Source organism: Halichoeres trimaculatus, unplaced genomic scaffold, assembly GCF_033239565.1.
Source record: "Halichoeres trimaculatus isolate MK-OKI-2021-1 unplaced genomic scaffold, fHalTri1.1 fHalTri1_scaffold_11, whole genome shotgun sequence".
In the NCBI taxonomy this organism is placed as follows: Eukaryota; Metazoa; Chordata; class Actinopteri; order Labriformes; family Labridae; genus Halichoeres; species Halichoeres trimaculatus.
Genome location: NW_027437189.1, coordinates 11,593,645 through 11,614,333, shown reverse-complemented (window position 1 = coordinate 11,614,333; position 20,689 = coordinate 11,593,645). Strand labels below are relative to the sequence as shown.

Sequence of the window (20,689 nt, the reverse complement as noted above, 5' to 3'; positions counted from 1 at the left end):
CTGATTAGTCCTTTTTTTTTTTGTAATATTGTCTTTTTTGGCTGTAAAACATGGACATTGAAATGACAGCTAACGGCCCAGTCAGGCTGCATTTGAAGTTATGCTAAGTCTTTGCTGTTATCCCATTCATTTTTTGTCCTTTCTATGAAATGTTGTTAACTCTTTGGAACCTTAAGGGGCTGGTGTACATGGTTTATAATGATGGTAACCATGTCATGTTAAAGACACCACCCCCACCTTTTTCTTTTATAGAAAAACTGATCATCATAAAGCTACTAGCCACAGAAGTTGCTGTCATACCTGCTTTTTTAGGATGGTTTTTGAAATTCAAAGATTAGTTTGAGCAGGGTCTTTGCTCGGCATACATGCTGAAGCCAAAGCACTGAATCTGGAGTCCAGTTCCAGAACTGAGTCAGAGTTGAAGGGTATATCTGGGATAGAAATGGCATCCAGAGCATAGTTGGGTTCAGTGTTTTCCTCTTCAGCATAGACATGGGGAGCGTAATCACCCAGCTCTTTCCCTCGCAGTTGCAGAGTGTCCAACTTCTGCAGTAGAAGAAAGTAGAAGGGGAGGGGTAAAGCACAGTACATTCTTTAAAAACATACTTGATAATCTAGCTCTGCAGCATTGTTTAACCATTTTTACTTACCGTATTTAGTACTTTGGGTAGGATTCCATTCATAATTGCAACATTGTTTTGTTCTGCAGAATATTTTCTCTGTCGACCAGAACTCTGAAACATTAGGAGCAGATACATGGATGGTATCACTTCAGCCATGAGTAGCAGTGTATTAACTCTATAAAAACAAAAATATGCACAAAACTTCCATGATAGATTTCATGGTACAGTTTGCAGTACCCTGTGCATTGAGGTTTTGCTGTGCTGTTTTGTTCTCAAAGATGATGATGCCCCCATGGCCTGAAAGTAAAGAAATTCAGTAAATGAATAAATGTATCAGTAACAACTGTTTTACTTTTTGGATCAAGTGAATACATAGAAAAAATATGGTGCATGTATGATTTAATCCAAAGAAACGTATTCTCCGTACCCTTTCCAGATAGTATGTTTGATGTTGTAGTTTGTCATTTTGGGCCTGGGCCTTTTGGGCCTGGGCCTTTTGGGCCTGGGCCTTTTGGGCCTGAACCATTTGGGCCTGGGCTGTTTGGGATTGTGACGTGGATGCAGTTCTCGTTACCTGCAAATATTATTTATAGAAAATTTAAGATGGAGTAAGAATAACACATAAACAAATGAATAATAAGAAAGAAAAATGTTGTTCTAAAGCTTTGTCACGCTACAATAACACCCCAAAATGTAATAATGTAATAAATTTTCCCTTCATTAAGATAAGATAAGATAAGTCATACTTTATTATGTTATTATGTCATAACACTGCATTTTGTATCAATCTGCCACATTTTGTAATAAAATTCTTTGACACAGTATGTAATAAACTTTGCCGCATTACGTTGTAAGTTCTGACTTTTTAAATGCGGGAACCCGTATTTGGTAATGAGTGATGCAATATGTAAGAACTTATATTTCATAATGCGGCGAAATCTTTTTAAATATTGTGCCCAGGAATTGTATTACAAAATGCAGCAGATAGTTACAATATGCAGGGTTATTACATAATGACATGAAGATTTATTACATTGTTACATATTGGGGTGTTATTACATAAAGTGGAGTTACAAACTTGTAGATCAAACCAGTTTTCAAGTAACTAACCTGTGCAGAAGCCTTTGTTTTGACTTGAGATTCCTTCATTATTTTCAACCCGTTTTGACTTTTCCGGTTGCGTTTTGATGCAACCTGTTGAAAAAGAATACCTGTTGAAGTAGTCTTAATCATTAAAGCAACAATTCAAATAATCTCCTTATTTTTAGCAAAGCTAAACAGAAGTATTACCTGAGGATGAAGTTGTGAAAATGCTTTTTGAATATTTACATTTAAAATGCAATTTAAATTGCACTGTAGAAGCTAAAACCTAATACAGATTGATAAAAATATTTCTTGTATCGTTCTTGTAATCAAAAATAGGTAGTATTTGGAGAAATATAAATACTTTGCAGTCAGTTCCTGGCGTTTCAGTATTGCAGTTCATCAGTTGCTGTCCCAGACCTTCCTCCTCCACCATCATGCCTTTCTTGTTCTTACATGACACCAAAAGCGCCAAAAGGAGCAAACCTATGACAGGAATATCACACACACACACACACACACACACACACACACACACACACACACACACACACACACACACAAAAGCTCATGAAACTATGTACATTTAAAATATTTAAAATGTGCATAGTACATAATAGTACAGCTATTTCACAGACTCTCAAAGATAGTGATTTATGAAGTATTTTGGACATACCACATACCTGCAACCAGTAGTAACGCAACAAAAATGATCCCAACAAATGTCCCTCCTGCTGCTGCGCCAGTAGATTTGCGCATACGACAATTTGGCTGCTCGGCGTTTGAGCACTCACACACAGTCACTGACAGGTTGTGAACAACAGACTTTTGCTGAAAGTCAGATACTTCCAGCTGCAGCTCATAGTGTCCAGAGTAAACACTGCTTTCTTTGACCAGGTTGGTGGAGAACCCTGTACGTGGAAAAAGATTTGTTGTATTGTTGACTAAGTTCTTAAAAAAAAAAAACCAAAAAACCAACCTTGTGATTGATTTAACCACCACCATGAGTGTCACATTTGAAAAGTTTGTACGAGAGCTCACCATTAGAAGGTTCAACCCTCCATTTTCCCATGACATCCCCAAGAAGCTGGAAGCTGAAAGGTCCATTATGGATCCCTTCATCCAGATCAAATGCATTGATGCCAGCCTTTGAGGGATTATCAGATTGGCATATGTCCAGCATGCCTGCAGTCAGCAATGGGGCATTATCATTTTCATCCAAAATTCCAATGGTCAGGGTCCCAGTGCCTGTCAATGGAGGTGTACCTTTCCAACAGAAAAGCATGATTTTTTTCAGCAGTTAGACCAAGGACTCTATCACGTCTATGAAAATCTGCAAGTGCATTTCTCCCTCCTTTCATACCATTATCAACAGCTAGAATCTTGACGATGTAGGTGTTGTTTTTCACTAACGATGACTCTCGGTCAAGAGGCTTATATGTGGTTACTTTTCCAGTCTTGGAATCCACTGTAACAAAGTCCGCTGGATCGTTGTCTTTTCTGTATCTGAAACACAATAGTGTGTTGTGTTATATGTAGAGCTTTCTATGAGATGTTAATGTGAAAAGTTAACTTATTGAAGGTATGGAAAGAGGGTCTTCATGACATACTGTATTACGTTTCCAGTGACACCGTCATGGTCTTCAGCTGTAAATGTTTCCAGGTAGAATCCTGCAGGCTTATTCTCTTTCACCCTGACTTGTTTGTTACTTTTGAGAAAGATAGGAGCCTCATTTACATCCTCCACAACTACTGTGACTCCAAAGGGGGGTGAACTTTTCTCTTTCCCGTTGATAACAACATCCCAAAGACCACTGCTTGTCCGAGTCTTCACTTTACATTGGTAAAACTGGGCCTCATTCTCTACACTGATGGTCAAATTCATTGTTGAACTGTCTTCATAGTTCAGATGCTTTAAAAAAAGGAAGTTCAAAGTTAGACATGTTAAACTAGCACCAATACAGAATGCAGAAACATTTATACAGCATAATATCTGAAGGACAGACATCAGCTCACATGCAAGACATTACAATCCAGAGTCCATACCTACTGTACAGCATGATCAAAACACATTTTTAAGACCTCATGGTGGTGTATTGTGCAGACAGAATACCTTTGCCACAGTAAGAAGTCCTTTATTAGTCTCAGGATCAGTGGTGATTTTGAAGTTGTTATTGGAGTCGCCGTGGATTTTGTATACTGCTCTCCAGGCTGGTGAGCCATAGGTGTCCTCGTCTTTAACTTGTACTCGTGTAACAACAACATTTTCCTCTCCTTCTCTCACGCTAGCTGGTCCCTGGAGTATAAAAGAAACAAAACTGTTCCATTTTTTTAAATAATTTTTGATAATTGTTTAGTCACCATTGCCTCCCTGAGATTTGTTTGGAAAGTGCTGCTCACATCAAGTCCAGTGATGACAGGAAGGTGGTTATTTCCATCCATTACATTGACTATGACAGTACCAGTGCTGGAGAGCTGCACATCTTTTCCACGGTCTTTGGCTTCCACAAGAATGATGTACTTTTGAGCCGTCTGATTGGTAAGAAAAGAAGGATCTCTTATCAAGATAGTTTGACAGAATCACTCTGGCCATATTATTTCAAACTTGATAGACCTGGAAGTCCCAAGATTAATTGATTTGATGTTGCTTCTCTTACCCTGTGTTCCAGACAACCTTTAAAGGAGATGATTCCAGTGTGACTAGCATCCAGTTGGCCTAAATAAAACTCAACATCATCATGTTTGGGTGCGAATGAGACCATTTTGTATTCAAATTCTCCATTTTTTCCATAGTCCACATCAACTGCCTTAATGGTTGTCACTGTTTGGCCTGCCGGAACAAGAAGAAAATATTTGATTTGTCCTTTTTTTAAGGGATGCAAAGTATTAAGTAGTCATTTTGGCCAAAAATTGATATTTTCAAAAACATTTTGGATGGCACCAATATTCATACTTGTCATTGTGATGAATATTAAGTCTCTTCTGTATTTAAGATTATTCTCATAACATTGTCAATTCACTGGGCAGTGGCACTGAAATTCATCATGTCCGTTGATGAAGCTAATACGAGTGGTATTAGCAAGGAGCATTTTTACTTAACTAAGGTCAAGGCTTTGCAGTTTTGATACAGCTACATCTTAGATAGATTCAAAGACCTGATTTGCTGAGGCTCCTTAGAATTATTTCAGCACACTGAAAAATTAAGTTGGTAGTGTTAAAGGAGTGGGCTTTTGTTCCTCTTAACATTACCTCTTCTCTACAAGTATTGCTAAAGCTAGTTTCCAATTTTTTCCTCAACACCTGAAATATTTATTTGGCACCAACATGTTGAAGCTTGTTGTTGGCAAAAGCAAGCTGTGATGCCTTAAAAACCATCAATGCATCACTACATTGGCTCTAGATATCTGCTTACTCTTCTGTATCCACTTATTCTCATAATTAACCAGTCAGCTTTATCTGCTGATACAAATATGTTGCACTAAAGTGCTGTACAGCCCGAGTTACAGTTTTAATTTAAGTGAAATAGAAGGAAGAAGTTACCTTGTTCTGTTGACTCGGGTATGTCGACTTCATACACACTCTGGACAAACTGTGGAGCATTGTCGTTTGTGTCCTTGATTTTTATCTCAATACCCAGCTGTGTATCAACGGTTTGATTTACCTCATTCATAGCCTGGAATTTACACTGTGATGGAAAGGCAGAAAATTTGCAACAGTCATATCTTTAACAAGCTTTACATGCATGTGTGTGAGCACATAGCACATTGGTCACCTGCTGTTGTTTTAAATTGTGCTGGAACTGAACAAGCTAAACTTTCCTTTCAGTGGAATCATTCTTAAAATTTAGGTATGTTACAACAATATTAATACAATAATTGTATGTTCGATATCTTCTTACTTTCAAAACTCTGTAACTCTCAAAGTCGACAGCCTTGTGGACGTAGAGCATTCCTGTGTTTCGGTCGATTGAAAGGGTACCTTTGGGTTCCTCATCGACACCTTGGCCCATTAAATTGTAGACAATCAGGTTCTTCTGTATTTTAACCTTAAGTGAGTAAAAAAAAACACACAACAACTCAGCATTTATAACTCTGCACTTCATCGTATGTGCTTACATACACTATAGGTTCATACTTACAGTGCCCAGTTCATATGGGAAAGGTCCTTTATAGCGTTCATCTATTTCAAAAGAATCAATGATCCAGTTTCTCTTTTGTCGCTTCAGAAGTTCTGAGGATGACCAGTGGATTCCCAAACACTGAAAAATAGTGAACCATATACACCAAGGATTACTAGTGCTGGATTGAAAGAACATTTTTTAAGAGTTTGTGATAAAACTCTGAATACAGGCACCTTCATGGGTTTCAGTTACACGAAAATTTTGATGTTTCATCTGTCTTAGGACTGTAGTGCTATCTACCCATTCTATACAACCACTGAAAACCCTCATTGTCAAATAAAAATCCCCCATCTTTCTCCTGACAGAAAGTGGGACGAAAGGATAAAATCTGCAATTTTTTACTTTTTTTTTAAGGTATTTAGAATTACGATTCTGATACCAGGGTGTCCCTCCTGGTAATACCAGTAATAATAATAATACATTTTTATTATTTATAAAGCACTTTTCAAAACTCAGAGACACTGACCAATGATTTAATTCACTACTAAACAAAGAACATTAATAAAATCACACAGAGATCAAACAAAACAAATTAAAGAGCACCAAAGCTGACAGCCATATGACGTATGAACCAGTGATCATGTAGTTACCGGGCATTTTCATTACCAACTAGCTAGGGGTAATGGTCATGATTTGAAGGCATTTTTTTTGTTTTGTTTTGTTTTATTTTGTTAACTTGACATTACAAAAACTCAAGCAACTATTATAGATGTTAAAAAGCTAGCTTTCTAAAACAGTAATCCATGCGGATGAATCAAACTAGCCCCTTTAAACTTATAATTTGCTGTTTTTGTTAGACACAACAGATGAAGATCTGGTAGTGGTCACACTGCTGTAGGTGGTCCTTATGGATTACCGCACTTCTTAGACAGCTTAAGAGAGGATTTCCAAAAAATTATTCGCTATTCAAAAAGGTCAGTTCTGTCTTTTACCTTGCTGTGCTTAACTACAGAAGGTTATTGCCACATTGATGATAATTCAAAATAGGATATCCAGAACAAGGTCATAAAGTCCTGGAAAAAAAATGGTAAAATGACATGATTTATGTGGTTGAGTTATCAGAATACAGCTGTTATGTTGATGACAAAGAACCTGCAATAGCAAGTTTTGCTAAATCTGTTGTAGGCTAAGGAACGTAAATCCTTTTGTGAAGTTAAACTTAACAGTTTAGTACAACCAGCAGTTGCAGAAGCATTCACAAGTTTCCAGTTAGCATTCTGCTTAGTTCAGAGAGATGGCTGCTGTTCTAATTCTCTCCTTCAAAATAATATAAAAGAGAAACATAGATTTCATTTACTAACAAAAATTGATTTTACGTTTTGGTTTACTGTTTATGACTGTCCAAATTTTAAGACATGTTTGGGCCTAAAATGTCCTAGGTTGATCCAGAGAATGGTGTGGCATATGCACTGTGAAACAAATGAATAAAGCTTCTTTCATTGCAGCCTTAGGTCAAAGACATGCAGTGCACATGCATTGACTGTCATACAGACAGAAGTCAGATATTTCTATGTAATATGTATGTTAAAAATTGCCTTCATGTTTAAATGACCATATGGTTCACCACCAAAACTGGCTAATCCAACAAACTATATGACTGTAAATCTGTCTCATTCATGAATTGGCGTTATACTTCTTTATTTCTGAAAAACTGAATTTAGTGTTTTTCAGGCTGATTTAAGACAACTAAGATCCACAAGTCAGTACTAATTCCAACACCCATTTCAATAAACATTTACATACTGTGTTTCCTAAGAACCAGCGTTCATGTTTGAATAGTATTCTGAAGTAAGTTTTGACTTGTCTGTGATCACCCCCCCCCCCCCCCCACCCCATCCAAAATGACTCTTACCAGCAACATGAAAAGACTGAGCTGTAACGTCTCCATGGTGTGTCCAGATTATGTGTGGTCTTAAGATGTAATCCCTAGATAAAAGACTTGAAGCAGCTGAATGAAGTTCAGCCGAATGCCAGTGCTGGCTCTGGCAGCAGAATACCTGTGAGTGGGAGGGTCTGTGGCAAAAAAAGACTATCTCACATGAATGCTATAGGTCTAGACTGGAGTTTCATAGCAGCAGGGCGTTGACACAGAGGCAAGAGTGATTGCTTATGCAAGTGAGCCTGCCTCTGTGTGTGTGTGTGTGTGTGTGTGTGTGTGTGTGTGTGTGTGTGTGTGTGTGTGTGTGTGTGTGTGTGTGCATACAGGTATTGTTTGCTTTTCAAACATAGCTACGTTTGTGGATTGAAATTAATTCTTGTCATTGTACAGTCCACAATAGTTCAAAAGGTTCAGCCATGCAAAACAAATACATGTTTCAGCTGAAAGGGGAAAAGTGTCACTACCAGCTGTACTCTTTAAAGTACTTTTGATGCAAGTGAATGTACATTTAGTAAAGTTTAATGGTCCTGTTCTTTCTTTGGCAAGCGATCGTTGCAGTGGTTGGATAAGGTCCTTAAGACAATAATTTAAAGGACTTCGGGACCCCCTGCAAAAGCAAATGTCAAAATGGTTATTTCCTGTTCTGCAATTACTTTTACTAATCCATCCTCCTCAAGACCTTGGTATTTCTTACACTCTCATGATAGCATAAAACTATGACACAGAGGTCTTTTAATATTTTTTAATCTTAGCTATAGCTTTTCTTTGTTGGGAATTAACACATTAACAGTCAATCTGTTTCATTTATCATTCAGTTCTTTGTTTTTGTTTTGTCTGTGTGCGCACGTGAAGGCATTGGAAATATGCTGATTGACAACTACATGATTGCTAGTCTAAAAATAAAAGTAAAAACATACTATACCAACCGTCATACTTTATTACTATGTACCTGAGAAACAACTTGAAACCACATATATGATAAATGATTTCTTTGAACTGTTAGTATTAGCCTTTTCCTTGGGTAAACTCAAGTAAGATCTCACCTTTCCTTATTTGAAAGGCATTGATGAATAAAGTACTGGAGTAATGTAAGAAGTATCATCAAAAACCAAGCATAAAGGCATTAAGCTGAAATCTGTCTCACGTGGCTCAGCATTGCCTAGGCGTGTGAGATCACTTCAATCATCAAAAGTGCGCCCTTTCTTCACCACAAGCAAACAAAGGGAGCATACCACATCTGTAGTTTGGCTCAGGAGGAACTCCTGCTGCAGCTTGCGTAATATCATACAAGTTCCAGCCAGCATCATGCTAAATTTTAAAAGGAAGAAAACTGTTTACCAGCACCCCCCTGAAAAAATCCTTCTCAGGAAACATTAAACTGAGCTGTAACCTGTCGCGGACAGATTCCTGAATATCACTGAATGATGGGAAAAAAAAGTCTGGCTTAATGGAGTGCATGAGACAGGGGAAACTGTTACTGTTGCTGCTTCTAGTTTTTTGAAGACTTAATTTCTAAGGGACAGTGAGTCCACATTCTGTCTCCCATGTAATGCATGTGGACCCATCGAGCAGACTTACAGATAGTAAATGTAGGGGTTTGATCTCTTTGCCACACCTTAACCTAAGATAACTTCCCTGCATAGAAAATGCAATACATGCATGGATTCAATAAAAACAAGTTCTTCTTCTTCTGCTTACAGCAAAGAGCCAACATCTTTAACTTTAGGCAACTGCTCTTGGAGGGAGCATCAAACCAAAAAGAAAACACACGTCAATTAAAGTCACTCAGACTGGGGATTATTTTCAAAGCCTCTCATGAAGTTGACGAAATGATCCAGTGGTCTGACGTATTCTTCGTAACATAAGAGGCCAACGCTGTAGGAAGAAAACAACCTGTCATAGGTTTTAAAAACAATGTTCCAGGATCATTTCAAACATGTTGGATCAAATGTGACGTGAGATTATCACTGGAATGATGTAGGTGTAGATCTATTTCTGCCCTTCTTCAAAACTCTGAAATAATTTCATGCCTTAATGTTGTACGATGATGTTTGGTAGTCAGAGCAACAGATTTCACTATCAGCCCAGAATTAGTGGTATTCTGCAGTATGTTTGAGTGTTGTCTTGAGTGTGAAAAACAGTCAAAACCGACATCTAGAGCTCCTAACCAACACAAAACTGCTGTGACAATCATTTTGATTGTAATTCTTGTAATTCTGTCTCTACTTATACACCATCCCCTTAAAATACACGACCGAATGTGTAGATACACAACAGGCAGCCAGGTGTCGCAAAGCGACTGCTGCCAGAAAACCAGCAGAGCAAAATTATTTTCTACATTAATACCACAGTATTAAAATGATCGCAAGAAATAAAAGTTTTTTAATTTCTACTTTATAGGAACATTTTTCTTTTTTCCCCCAAAATGTTTCCATTCTAGCTGATGTGTTTTCAATTTCATTGCTTCAATAAATAACTCTTCATTCTTCATCAGTGCATAATCATTTCAGTAGTTTCAAAGCTATAGAAATATTTACAGAACAAATGGAGTTGAAAGTGGAACACTTGTCCCTCAATCAAAATAGAGGAAGCGGGTTCAATTAATCATGATTTTGATTTTTGCCATAATCGCCCAGCCCTAAGCTGTACATTAAATGTGTAATTTCTATCGTATCCATCATAAATTGACAGTTTAAAATTTGTGACATGCTGACACCCTCATCCTTTTATTTATGGCACAAATTTTAAACTGTTTTAAATTTTTACATGTGAGATACATGCAGATCATTCATGCTAATTTTTTTTTGACCAGATTATTATGCATAGTGTCTGTAGTTGAGGTTCTTATCCCCTAAAATTTTTGCGTGGGTGTATTTTTTTTTGTTGCTGCATGTTGACAGTTTGATTGACATATTTTTAAAGATTAGTATGATGTTTGTTTATTCATTGAAATGTTTCTTCTAGATTTAGAACTTGAACTGAGCTTTTCGCTCTGTAAAGCTGCTGTAGTGGCGATCCAAACCAGTATTTGTGGTGAGCAAAGAAATTCTGTGAGGTCACATATGGCGTAACTCTTAGAGATTTTCGCCCCTGTATATACGTATACTGTGGCACAAGCTCTGCGCTGCACATGGCAAAAACACAGACAGCTCATCACAGTCACCGTTAGATGCAAAACTGGAGCAAACTGTTGCTTACTTAGTATGGGTTTTTGCACTTGTGTATGCTGTTTGCTGCCCCAAGCCATTCCTAGAGAATTTTCCCATAAACTTTAGATCAGGCCAGCTGCAGGCAAAATGAAATATTATGAGCAATTAAATGTGACGGCTAGAAATGAAGCATTTGAATTAAAGGATACTTTTTTTATTTGCAGTAATTACACTTTATGGAGTGTTTATTTCAATGTGCAAAGGTTTCCTATTTATAGCTTTGCTTGACATTTTTTATCCCCTCCCAGACAGAAGTGATGACAAGTTTTTCCCGCTAAACTTTCTTTAATTTTTTGATAAAAAACAAAAACAAAACACATGATAATGAAAGCTAGGCAAAATAGCACACGAGTCAACAAAGTAAAAGCAAAACAGTGCCATCAAAGTGGTGATATAGTCAACTAAGACCCTGTGTAACGTAATCAACAAACAGCTAAAAAATATCTCTGATTCTTACATGACAGTTTTCTTTAACCTTTGTATTGGACCTTCCACAGTAAATTATTCCGCATTTAGAGACTAGTAGAAATTGTATATCTTACATACTTAGAATATTCCATTTTCCAATCACAAAGTACAATAACGCATTCAATAATTAAATTAATACTGATATGACTTGAACTCCAGAGCTAGAAATGTGGGCTGTTAAAAGCAGCAATCCCTCCCAAGGTAGCAATGTAAAAAAACAAATTAAAAGAAAAACACACACACACCCAGTTCCTTTCAAACCCTTCTTTTTAGAATTACCGAAGCATAACTGTTTGTGCAATGCCTTAATTCTTAGTTATTCCTTGAACAGATACCATTCCATACTTGCATTTAAATTGTTCAGTATCAAATCCCCCAAAATTTCTCTAAAACATAGTTAGGTCCATTGTGACAGGCTCAAATTGAGTAGTGAAGAACTTCGATCACATGGAAGGTAATCCATCCAACAGTGCCCTCTAAAGCTTTAGGTTTTTTTCTTGAATCTTCTCTCGCAAAATGCCCCCCAAGGTCTTGAACTTGGGTCCCAAATCATTCAAAAAGTTCAAATCATCTCCATAGTGGTCGAGTGACAGCCTATCCAGTGACTGGGACCTGCTGCCCTGCCCCTCATAGGTATACTCATGTGGTTTGTAGGCTGGGTAGTGAGCGTGGCTTCCATCAATCACTGGAAGTCTCTGTGGGAGTAAGAAGGCAAGAAAAGACATCAAACTTTTTTATTAAAACAACAACAAAGTCTGGATAAAACTACAATGACTCTTTTCTTCAGTCCTTTGAAAAAATTGGACCTTACAAAGATATTTTTCATGAATGGTATGTGTAACACCATTAAATATTTTAATTTTACCCAGTTTTCTAGTAAAAGCTTGTGGTCTGTCCACCAATCAGTGAGGACAGATCACCAGCATGTGTGGTATAATCAGGAGTAATTTCTGTTACAGTGTCATCCACACATTTCACTGAGGGAACAAATACATTGAGCTATGTAACGTGAGAGCATGAGAGAACCCCTCTGTGACTCTGTGAAACAACTTGCTCTACCTCTTTTGCTACATGCAACCCACCCAGTAATTAGGTGTTCTATATGACAAGGATTTTATTAGGCAGTATTGCAACACAGAGCTTCTCTTCAGGTGAGACGACTTCTTACCCTGTCAAGGTGATCTGCTATATGCTGATTTGACCTCTGAGCACCCTGGCTGAGAGAGTAGTGGTATCTTGAGCCTCCCTGTTCACAGAAAGAGGTGTGTGAGCTTCTATAAGCAAACTATAAATGTATAAGCATTCCACTACTAGATTAACATACCGTACTTAACATACAGAACATATTGAATTGAATGCAACACAGTCAAAGCAGATGTGTTAAACCTCTTGTTGAAACATGTTCCTCCAGTGATAAACACCACTTACCTGGAAGGTATTAGTATTTGTCCTGTTTGTATTCCATCCAGAGTACTGAAAACAACGACATAGAAAATGTGATTTTCTTTTCTGTGTGTCACTTAACACAGAAAACTGCCCTTGTGTACTATTTTTTTGTATGCAAGGTTCTCTCCAAGTCAAACAGATCGTCAAGGAAGGCTCATTCACTGGGTCAAGGATGTGGTTAAATGTCCACATTGGTTTTGTGCTCATCACTGTGGCTTAGCGCTTACCACTTACCTGGCTCCACTTGATTCCCGTGGAAATCTTGATAATGTCTCAGTTTTGCTCTTGGTTATCAAAATGTAATAAATATAATTAAATACTTTGAACAAACCGTGCACCCACTTAAAATAGGTTCGGATTATACATGGTAATGTTCAACATGCCACAAACTTGTTAAAAGAAGGGTAGCCGACACAGGTTTATAATCTAGGTTTTTGCACCCTCTAGTGGATCCAGACAGGAAATGTGAAACCTGAAGAAATCTAAAGAGCATTACACCCTGCAGAAGTGGATGCTCAGTGAAACCGGCATTGGTTGTTATCATGGCTGTGATCACGTACCATGCTCTGTGCTCCTTGGCTCCTGAAGGTGTCTCTGTGATGCTCCATATTCATTGTGGACATGTGAGAGTTAACCTGTAAGCAAATCACTGTGGGGTAAGGCATGTTTCAAGCATGCAAACACTCCTCTTCATCTTTGTAGAAATTTGCCCTTGATACTCACCATGGTCTGACTGTAATTGTTGTATGCTTCCATTTCCTCTCTCATCACTGTCACTGGAGCTGCTTGAGACAACTGATGGAGCAAAATAAAAATAAAAAATCTTACAATCACAAACAAGACAAGCATGGTGTTGTTTGTCCTCAGTCCTAATGCACTCTTGAATCATTTACAGTTAATATACTAAACTCAAAGTCCCAACTAAGCAAAGACTCACCAGATATACTTGATTAAACTCTTGAACTGGGGTTTTAGCCAACATGAAAAAAACTGCTGCCCTCATTCTGAACCACTTCAGAAAACTCAAGATGTTTTTTTTTTTTTTGTAATGTGCCATGCTACTAGTTAGTCTAGCCCTGTCACAACAGGTTCCTCCATGCTGTACAGAACCTGTAATTTGTGTAATAAATGTATCCTTAACAAATATCTTACACAGCTTACCTTCCATCCCTATTCACCTGTCATCACCCCAGGTAAACAGACAAAGAAAAGTTCGCTGAGTCGCAGGATTATAACTGTCTCTTGTGTTTCAATAGGATTATGAGACGCATTTTCTTGTGTAACCCTTTTCTTTTCTGTAGAAATACCTTTTAAGCCAAACTAGCCACATAACTTAAACACCAAAGACCTGGCTCTTAAAGTCTTAGATAAGGCCGGAGTACCTGTTGGGTGACCATTTTTATGCCGTCTGTCACCGTCTCGGTATATGTTGGAGTCAGGGGTAGACTGGGTACAGCCTGGTGGGAAATGTATTGGGATTAAGATAATCTGAAAATCTACTGCAGCAATCCTTTTGGCTCTGATTTACAAACATCACACCCAACACACCTTGCATTCGGAGCCTCCTCCCTCTTGGTTGTACTTGATGAGGGTCTGGTTGCCCTCATCCTCGGTAATAGGGATGGCAAACTCTTTCTTTCCACATTGACACATAAAGATAAGAAGCAACACTGCAGACACATACAAAATAAAACAGAACAGTGTCAAAACATTGTGTTTTCCGTAAAAGATTTCATCCATCACATTTGCCTTGGTCATCTGTACAGCAATTGTTCAATCAGTGTCGTGAAAACCTGTAAAACATTTTTTGTTTTGTTGAGACTAAACCAGGGGAGGAGGCAGAAGCCCTGAAATCCAAAACTGTAATTCTTATATCATAATGCACAGTTGACTACAAGATGCTCTGCTATCTACATCAAAGCCACCAGCTCGTATACATTTGGAACAGTTGCTGAGATATCCCCATAAACAACAGACAACTCATAACTATAATCAAACTGCCCAACCCTCTCTCCTGCCATGGTATGAACAAATACATAAACATTCAGATCTGCAGATATGAGTAATCACTGTGGCTTTCAATACATGTTGCCTTAGTGATACAAAGTATAAATAGTCACTGAGCTGTCAAGTCAAGGCTCACATAACCTTATCTCAAAGTTAATTTCTGAATAAATCTGTGAGTATAATCCCACATAATCACAACCTAATACTCGGAGAGTCACAAAGTTAATTTTTTGAATGGTTTATTGATCCTTGATGTTTCAGATTAGTTTATTTTATCTGATTGATATAAAACTTTATACTAAGGGTGAGAAAGTTATTCATATTTTTTGCGTAATTTCTCATAAACTTCATTGACTTGTTTGAGTTACTTTTGTCCCTCTATACTCACATAAGAATAGGAGAAGACCTGCAAAAATCAGTCCAATGCCAGCTGGCCCCAGGCTGGATGAGGCGGGCTCTTTTTCTTTGCACACATCTGCCTTTCCGCAGTCACATACTGTCACTTCTACAGTTTCCTCTCCTATCATGTTCTGTTGATCATGAATCAACAGCGGCACTGAGTAGGTACCATAAGGAAGTGTTTTCAGGCTGACAAGCCCGCCCTCTTCTCCTTAACAGGGGCACAAGGATAGGTGTGTAAGTGCTTTTTTTATGAGAACAATTTAGTTTTTGTTTGGTGAGGAGGGTTCAAGATGTGTTGTACCTGTTGCAGGGTCAAATTTCCATCGCTTTGCCAGGGATGGGTCATTTCCTCCCAGGGTGAAAGTGAACGGCCCACCATAAGGATCGACGTCTGAGTCGTTGGCTTGCACCATGACCCTGTCAACCTTGTTTCCACACATAATGACGTCTTTGTTGACCAGCTGAGGCATATTGTCATTGATATCCCCCAGGTGGATTCGGATAGTGCATGAACCTGTGGCTGGTGGATCACCTTTGTACACCAGAAAAGAAGAAAATTCTTCATATGTTCTTTTTTTTTAACAGTCACAGTAAATTAGTAATCTTTCTTTTAATGATAAATTACAGAGAGTCTTCATACCATCATCTATGGCTATGATGACAATTTTGTAAATGTTAGAGTCATCAACATATGGTGACTCTCTGTCCATCTGCTTGATTGATGTGATTTTTCCAGTTTTTTCGTCAATTGTCACCCAGGAAGCTGGATCTTCTACTAGTTCAAACCTGTAAATAGTTGAGAAGTTGAACATTAGGTGAAAAAGATAGACTACATTTCCCTGTTGGCAGTGTCACATACTTTCACTAAAATCAGGTTTCACAGTCTCTTGATTGAAGTTTCCATGGTTAATATTAATTTTGAAAATCGGTCAATTATAACTGTGTCCTTTAAGAAAGTAATATTAGATACCACTTAAAATATACAGCAGACTATAAGCTGGACACCAACCTGACCATGTCATTCTCAGCATCATGAACTGACGGTATGTGCAGAACCTTTCCTGGCGATTCCTCTTCCCTTTGGTACACATCAACCGGATTTTTGTCAAATACTGGCGGGTCATTGACATCAATCACTTTGATTTCAATTTCAGCTGTATCTGTGATGTCCTCGTTGACTTTGCCACCATCTTTGAAATCTTTACAGGCTGTTAATGGCTCCTCATTCCTCACTCCAATCTGCAGCTTTGCTATTGTAGTCTTTTCATAATCCTTTTTCTGTGAAAAATAAAATAAAACAAAAGGTGATTTTTGGTGCAGCAGATAATCTAATTAATAAAAAAAAAGTTCATCTTCACAACAAAAATGTAGAAATTACCTTGACGACGCTGAGAACTCCCTCATTAGTTTTGGGGTCTGTTTCAATTTGGTAGTTATTATCCTCATTCCCTTTTATGAAAAAGTATACAGCACGCCAACCAGGAGTGTTGGTAGTGTCTTTATCCTCTACTGCAACTCTCAAAATATCATTCTGTGTGACTGCCTCCTTCACCTCACCGTGATACTAGACATGCAGAACAGTTTAAGCATTAACATCATGCATCATCTAAAAACAACATTTGTCATGTTAATAGTCATTTTTTTTAAATGCCTTGCCTGCTTTTTCTTGAATGTTGGTGGATGAGTGTTTGTGTCGACAACATTGAGTGTAACAGTGCTTGTGGAAGACTGAACTGGTTGGCCGTGATCATATGCTTTGAGAACAACTTCATACTTCTTCGCTTTCTGAAAACAACAAAAAAAAAAATTGTATCATGTTATTTGGATTTTGACAATGCAGTGTGCACTTCAGCTTATATTCAAAAGGTCCCTACTGATGCAGGAACAAAAAATTAATTTGGTCTTACGTCATAGTCAAAACATCCATCAAGGGTAAGCCGATGCTGATGTTCGTTGATCATACGAACACCTATCTTGGGCTGTTTTGGGTTCTGTGAAACCATGTTTACGCTGATTTCTGAGTTTGGTGTATTCTCCTTATCGATATCACTGACATACAGTAGCACTGGCAAGTCCCCTGCAATAAGGAAAGGAATGATGAGCAGAAGAATGAGTGTGTTGCAGAAAAAAATGCTTGGAGAAAAAGTGCACGATATGAATGTACCTTTTTTTTAATGAAGAATCTCATTCATTCCCTTCATTTGTTTGATGAGTAATAGTGGCTGTGTACTCTTCGATTTATCTGAATAACTGTATACTCACTGTCACGTGAACTTTCTTTCACATCATCAGTCGTTTGAGGAGGGTCAAATCTAGGTGGGTTGTCATTGATGTCCTTCAGCTCTACATCAAAAGCTAGTTCCTTGTCCAGTTTCAATCCTGTGTTTTTGTCGAAGATATCAAACTTGATCTATAGGAATAATTTTTCATGTCAGGCATTAATACGTTCTAAAAAACAAAGTGCTCATACAAGTCTGTAGAAAGTCTATTTATCATAGAAGTTTAACTGGTATTACTAGTTTAACTAGTATAAACTCACATGGAAGGGTCTTGGGTACGTCTCTCTGTCCAAAGCTTTATTGGCAATGACATCCCCGGTATGTGAATCAATCTCAAACACTCCAAGCGGTGGCTCATCCACACCCATTCCACTAATTCTGAACTCGTGGTTATCTCCCGTCATGTTGTTGAACATCTGGTGTGGAGACATAAAAACACTGAGTTTCTTTGCTTAAAGCAGAAAATTTAGCCGCCGCAGTAATTAGCAATTTTAGGAACAGAAAAATGTTGACACCTGTGAAATTTTTTGGGGGTATTTTCCTGGAGTTTCCTCTTCTAATTCAATTGTTGATAAAACCCACCTTCTTTTGGAACGCACAAGAATCTCCTGTTGAAAACAGAAACAAGTCAAATATTATATTAACAAGTGATTAATAAACTAATCACTTTCTTTGTTAGAAACAAAATGTTTTGGCAGGGATCAGCAATTTGGAAGTTACCCGTTTGTCACGCCTTCTGTATTTAATCCGAGACTCAGCCGGGGCTGCCAAAGCAACCTAAGGCACAAAGAAACTGATGAGTGAGGCTCAGTCTTGTCATTTAATACTTTTATGTGTACATAAAAAAAGGTTTGTTTATAAAGCACCTTCAATCCCAGGGTTTACAAATCAACAACTAAAGTCCCACAATAAGGAGACACAAGGCATTCAAAAAATACTGTTCGATAGTGATTGATCGCTGGGCTTTGGCTGCCTTTTCGTCACCTGACTCTCCCTTTGTATGGCACACTGTATTTTTATTTTTAAGTTAAGTGAAGGTTGACAAAGTGGACATTTCTATTCTTCTTGTTGCCACTCATGCCATGAAAGGCTGTGGTGAGCTAAAGCAAATGTCAGAATGCATTGGAGAGCTTGATTACACTGCCTAAAAGGTTTTAACAGGGCAAACATACAAGGGAACTTTTGTTTGTTTATTTATTATATAATTTAAATTTGTGGCTCAGTGATAGCAGTCAACTTATCCAATGCCAGCTTGGCATCAAATTTTACAAAAAAATATGTCCCAGTACTGAAATGAAATAGTAAGTTTCACTGGAGTCTGGGCACGCTCTCACTTTTATAGTGGTTGAGTGTTATGCTGTCATAAAACTAATTTTGACTTCCCAATTCCAAGATTTTATGGGTTGGCTCGTTCAGTAAATGAAATTCCAAGAAATCCAAAGCCAATTCATTGGGCTGGCCTCACAGAAATGTTGTTGCAGCATTTATCAGCTCTGTTTGGCCAGCTGAAGCCAAAAATAGAGATGGAAAACACCTTCATTCTTTACATGCGTTAAGAAAAGAGTCAGTCTTTCAGAGTGAATAGAAAAAAATTAAATAAAGAATTTAAAGAATTTAAAAAACTCAAAGTTTAAATTCTGGATCAGCAATAGCAATGAAGCCAGAAATATTTTAATTCATTGGGCTTATCCAAGTTTGTTTCTATTTGCTCCTTACTTTAGTAGAGTGCTGTTGAAATAGTGCAGGTAATGTATGTTACCTGGCCCCCCACCCTTTGTTTCTATAGTATATTGGATAGAACTGGTTTAACTTGACACCTTCTGCTTCTTCACATGCCTGCAGCATTTTGACCTATAGAGTAGCAGCAACTGTTCGTTCTGTTTTTGTAGGTACTCTTCTTCCTATTTAACAACTTTAACAAGTCATTCCAAACAACAAAGGTCTGTTAAAACAGTTTTGGTATCAAAAAAGAACATTTGTTTGGCTTGTTTAAACACAGAAACACATTTCTGACTGAGTTTCTAACAAATATTTGGATGTATATTCATGCACAGTACAGAAAACTATAGAGGATTAAGAGTTTCTTGCCTACCAATAGAAGCAGGTAAATGATCTTCATCTTGATCCTCTCTGTCTGATATCCGTGGTGAGAGTCCTCTCACACAGTCGGAGGCTGCATGTATTATAGTGAGTAGAAGACAACCCCTATCGCCTGGAGGCAGCAGGTTGACTGTGCCTTTGACAAAGAACTGTTTGTTTCGGCACAGGCATGTGCAATGTGACATATTAAATTTCAGACTTAGCTTCATTTGAAGTTGTCTGTGCATTTTCTACTACATTAGACTTTATCTTATAAGAGGGAAAATGTTAATACAAACTTTATTGGGTTTCCTGGCCATGTTAAGAATTAGGCTTCGTTGTACACACCCTCTAACTCTGTAGCTCAGGTTACCGTTTCAGGTTGCCCTGCATTGGGGGCAGTGCACAGCTCAGCATAACACATCTTGTAACTATTAGAAAAAGACCCTAAAAACATTAGGAAATAAACTGAGAGTGCAAGTCACTGTCAAACCCATGAAACTAGTAGTAAAACGGTTATCTATTCAACATAGTCTCATCCCCTGCCTGTAAAGACTTTACATTTCATTTAGTATTCTTGGTATTTTATTGTTAATTTTCTCAATGACAGATCATTATGAATAGCATGATAAGATTGTATAACACATGATGAACTAGTAAGTAATTCTTCAAGTAATGAGCTTATTAGTGCCAGGCTTCACCAGGGTGAAAAAAATCAAAAGATCTTGAAGACGCCCTTTTTGATTTGCTCTTTAAATGGACGCTTGGGCACTGCCAGAAGTAATAAAACTTCAATCAGGTGATAAATCAACAACAGCAGAGAGAACAGGCTAAATGTTGGATCTCAGCATGACGGTTAATTGGTACATATCATGGCCAAATCTGTTTGGTTCACACCCAGTGAAAGCAAAATGAACGCTCATGATCAGCTGATAAGGCAAAAAGAGACAGAGAGATGTGAATGGAAGAGGCATGACAACAACCCTTCTGCTTTAACTTTGCTTGAATGACAGGGTGAGCATTTTGAGAGCACA

General features: G+C 37.9%; 2 protein-coding genes across 2 annotated transcripts; both read right to left on the bottom strand.

Annotated features, from left to right (window-relative positions):
• Positions 1-327: 327 nt before the first annotated feature.
• On the bottom strand, positions 328-7,774 carry LOC141798750 (cadherin-like protein 26). The gene is made up of 17 exons (XM_074680571.1): positions 7,739-7,774; positions 5,845-5,964; positions 5,605-5,751; positions 5,247-5,391; positions 4,364-4,536; positions 4,107-4,238; positions 3,820-4,002; positions 3,317-3,618; positions 3,070-3,212; positions 2,748-2,972; positions 2,390-2,617; positions 2,071-2,192; positions 1,734-1,817; positions 1,051-1,197; positions 861-920; positions 651-734; positions 328-546 (listed from the first exon to the last, which is right to left on the bottom strand). The coding sequence occupies exons 1-17, from the start codon at positions 7,772-7,774 to the stop codon at positions 328-330; spliced, it is 2,550 nt and encodes an 849-aa protein (XP_074536672.1).
• Positions 7,775-11,840: 4,066 nt separating this feature from the next.
• On the bottom strand, positions 11,841-19,695 carry cdh26.1 (cadherin 26, tandem duplicate 1). The gene is made up of 19 exons (XM_074682209.1): positions 19,669-19,695; positions 18,297-18,353; positions 18,092-18,184; positions 17,837-17,992; positions 17,560-17,707; positions 17,205-17,374; positions 16,954-17,082; positions 16,676-16,861; positions 16,307-16,575; positions 15,938-16,083; positions 15,599-15,829; positions 15,284-15,505; positions 14,437-14,558; positions 14,271-14,345; positions 13,612-13,683; positions 13,449-13,523; positions 12,871-12,915; positions 12,611-12,688; positions 11,841-12,137 (listed from the first exon to the last, which is right to left on the bottom strand). The coding sequence occupies exons 1-19, from the start codon at positions 19,693-19,695 to the stop codon at positions 11,919-11,921; spliced, it is 2,520 nt and encodes an 839-aa protein (XP_074538310.1). The 3' UTR covers positions 11,841-11,918.
• Positions 19,696-20,689: the final 994 nt, after the last annotated feature.

Coding starts and splice junctions, on each gene's coding strand:
- LOC141798750 (XM_074680571.1), bottom strand. CDS start 7,774: ATGGAGACGTTACAGCTCAGTCTTTTCATGTTGCTG. Junction 3,619..3,819: donor GACTTCTTACTGTGGCAAAG/GTATTCTGTCTG, acceptor CTTTTTTTAAAG/CATCTGAACTATGAAGACAG. Junction 1,818..2,070: donor CGCCAGGAACTGACTGCAAA/GTATTTATATTT, acceptor CTTTTTCAACAG/GTTGCATCAAAACGCAACCG.
- cdh26.1 (XM_074682209.1), bottom strand. CDS start 19,695: ATGAAGATCATTTACCTGCTTCTATTG. Junction 17,083..17,204: donor ATGGATGTTTTGACTATGAC/GTAAGACCAAAT, acceptor TGTTGTTTTCAG/AAAGCGAAGAAGTATGAAGT. Junction 12,916..13,448: donor GCCAAGGAGCACAGAGCATG/GTACGTGATCAC, acceptor CGTTGTTTTCAG/TACTCTGGATGGAATACAAA.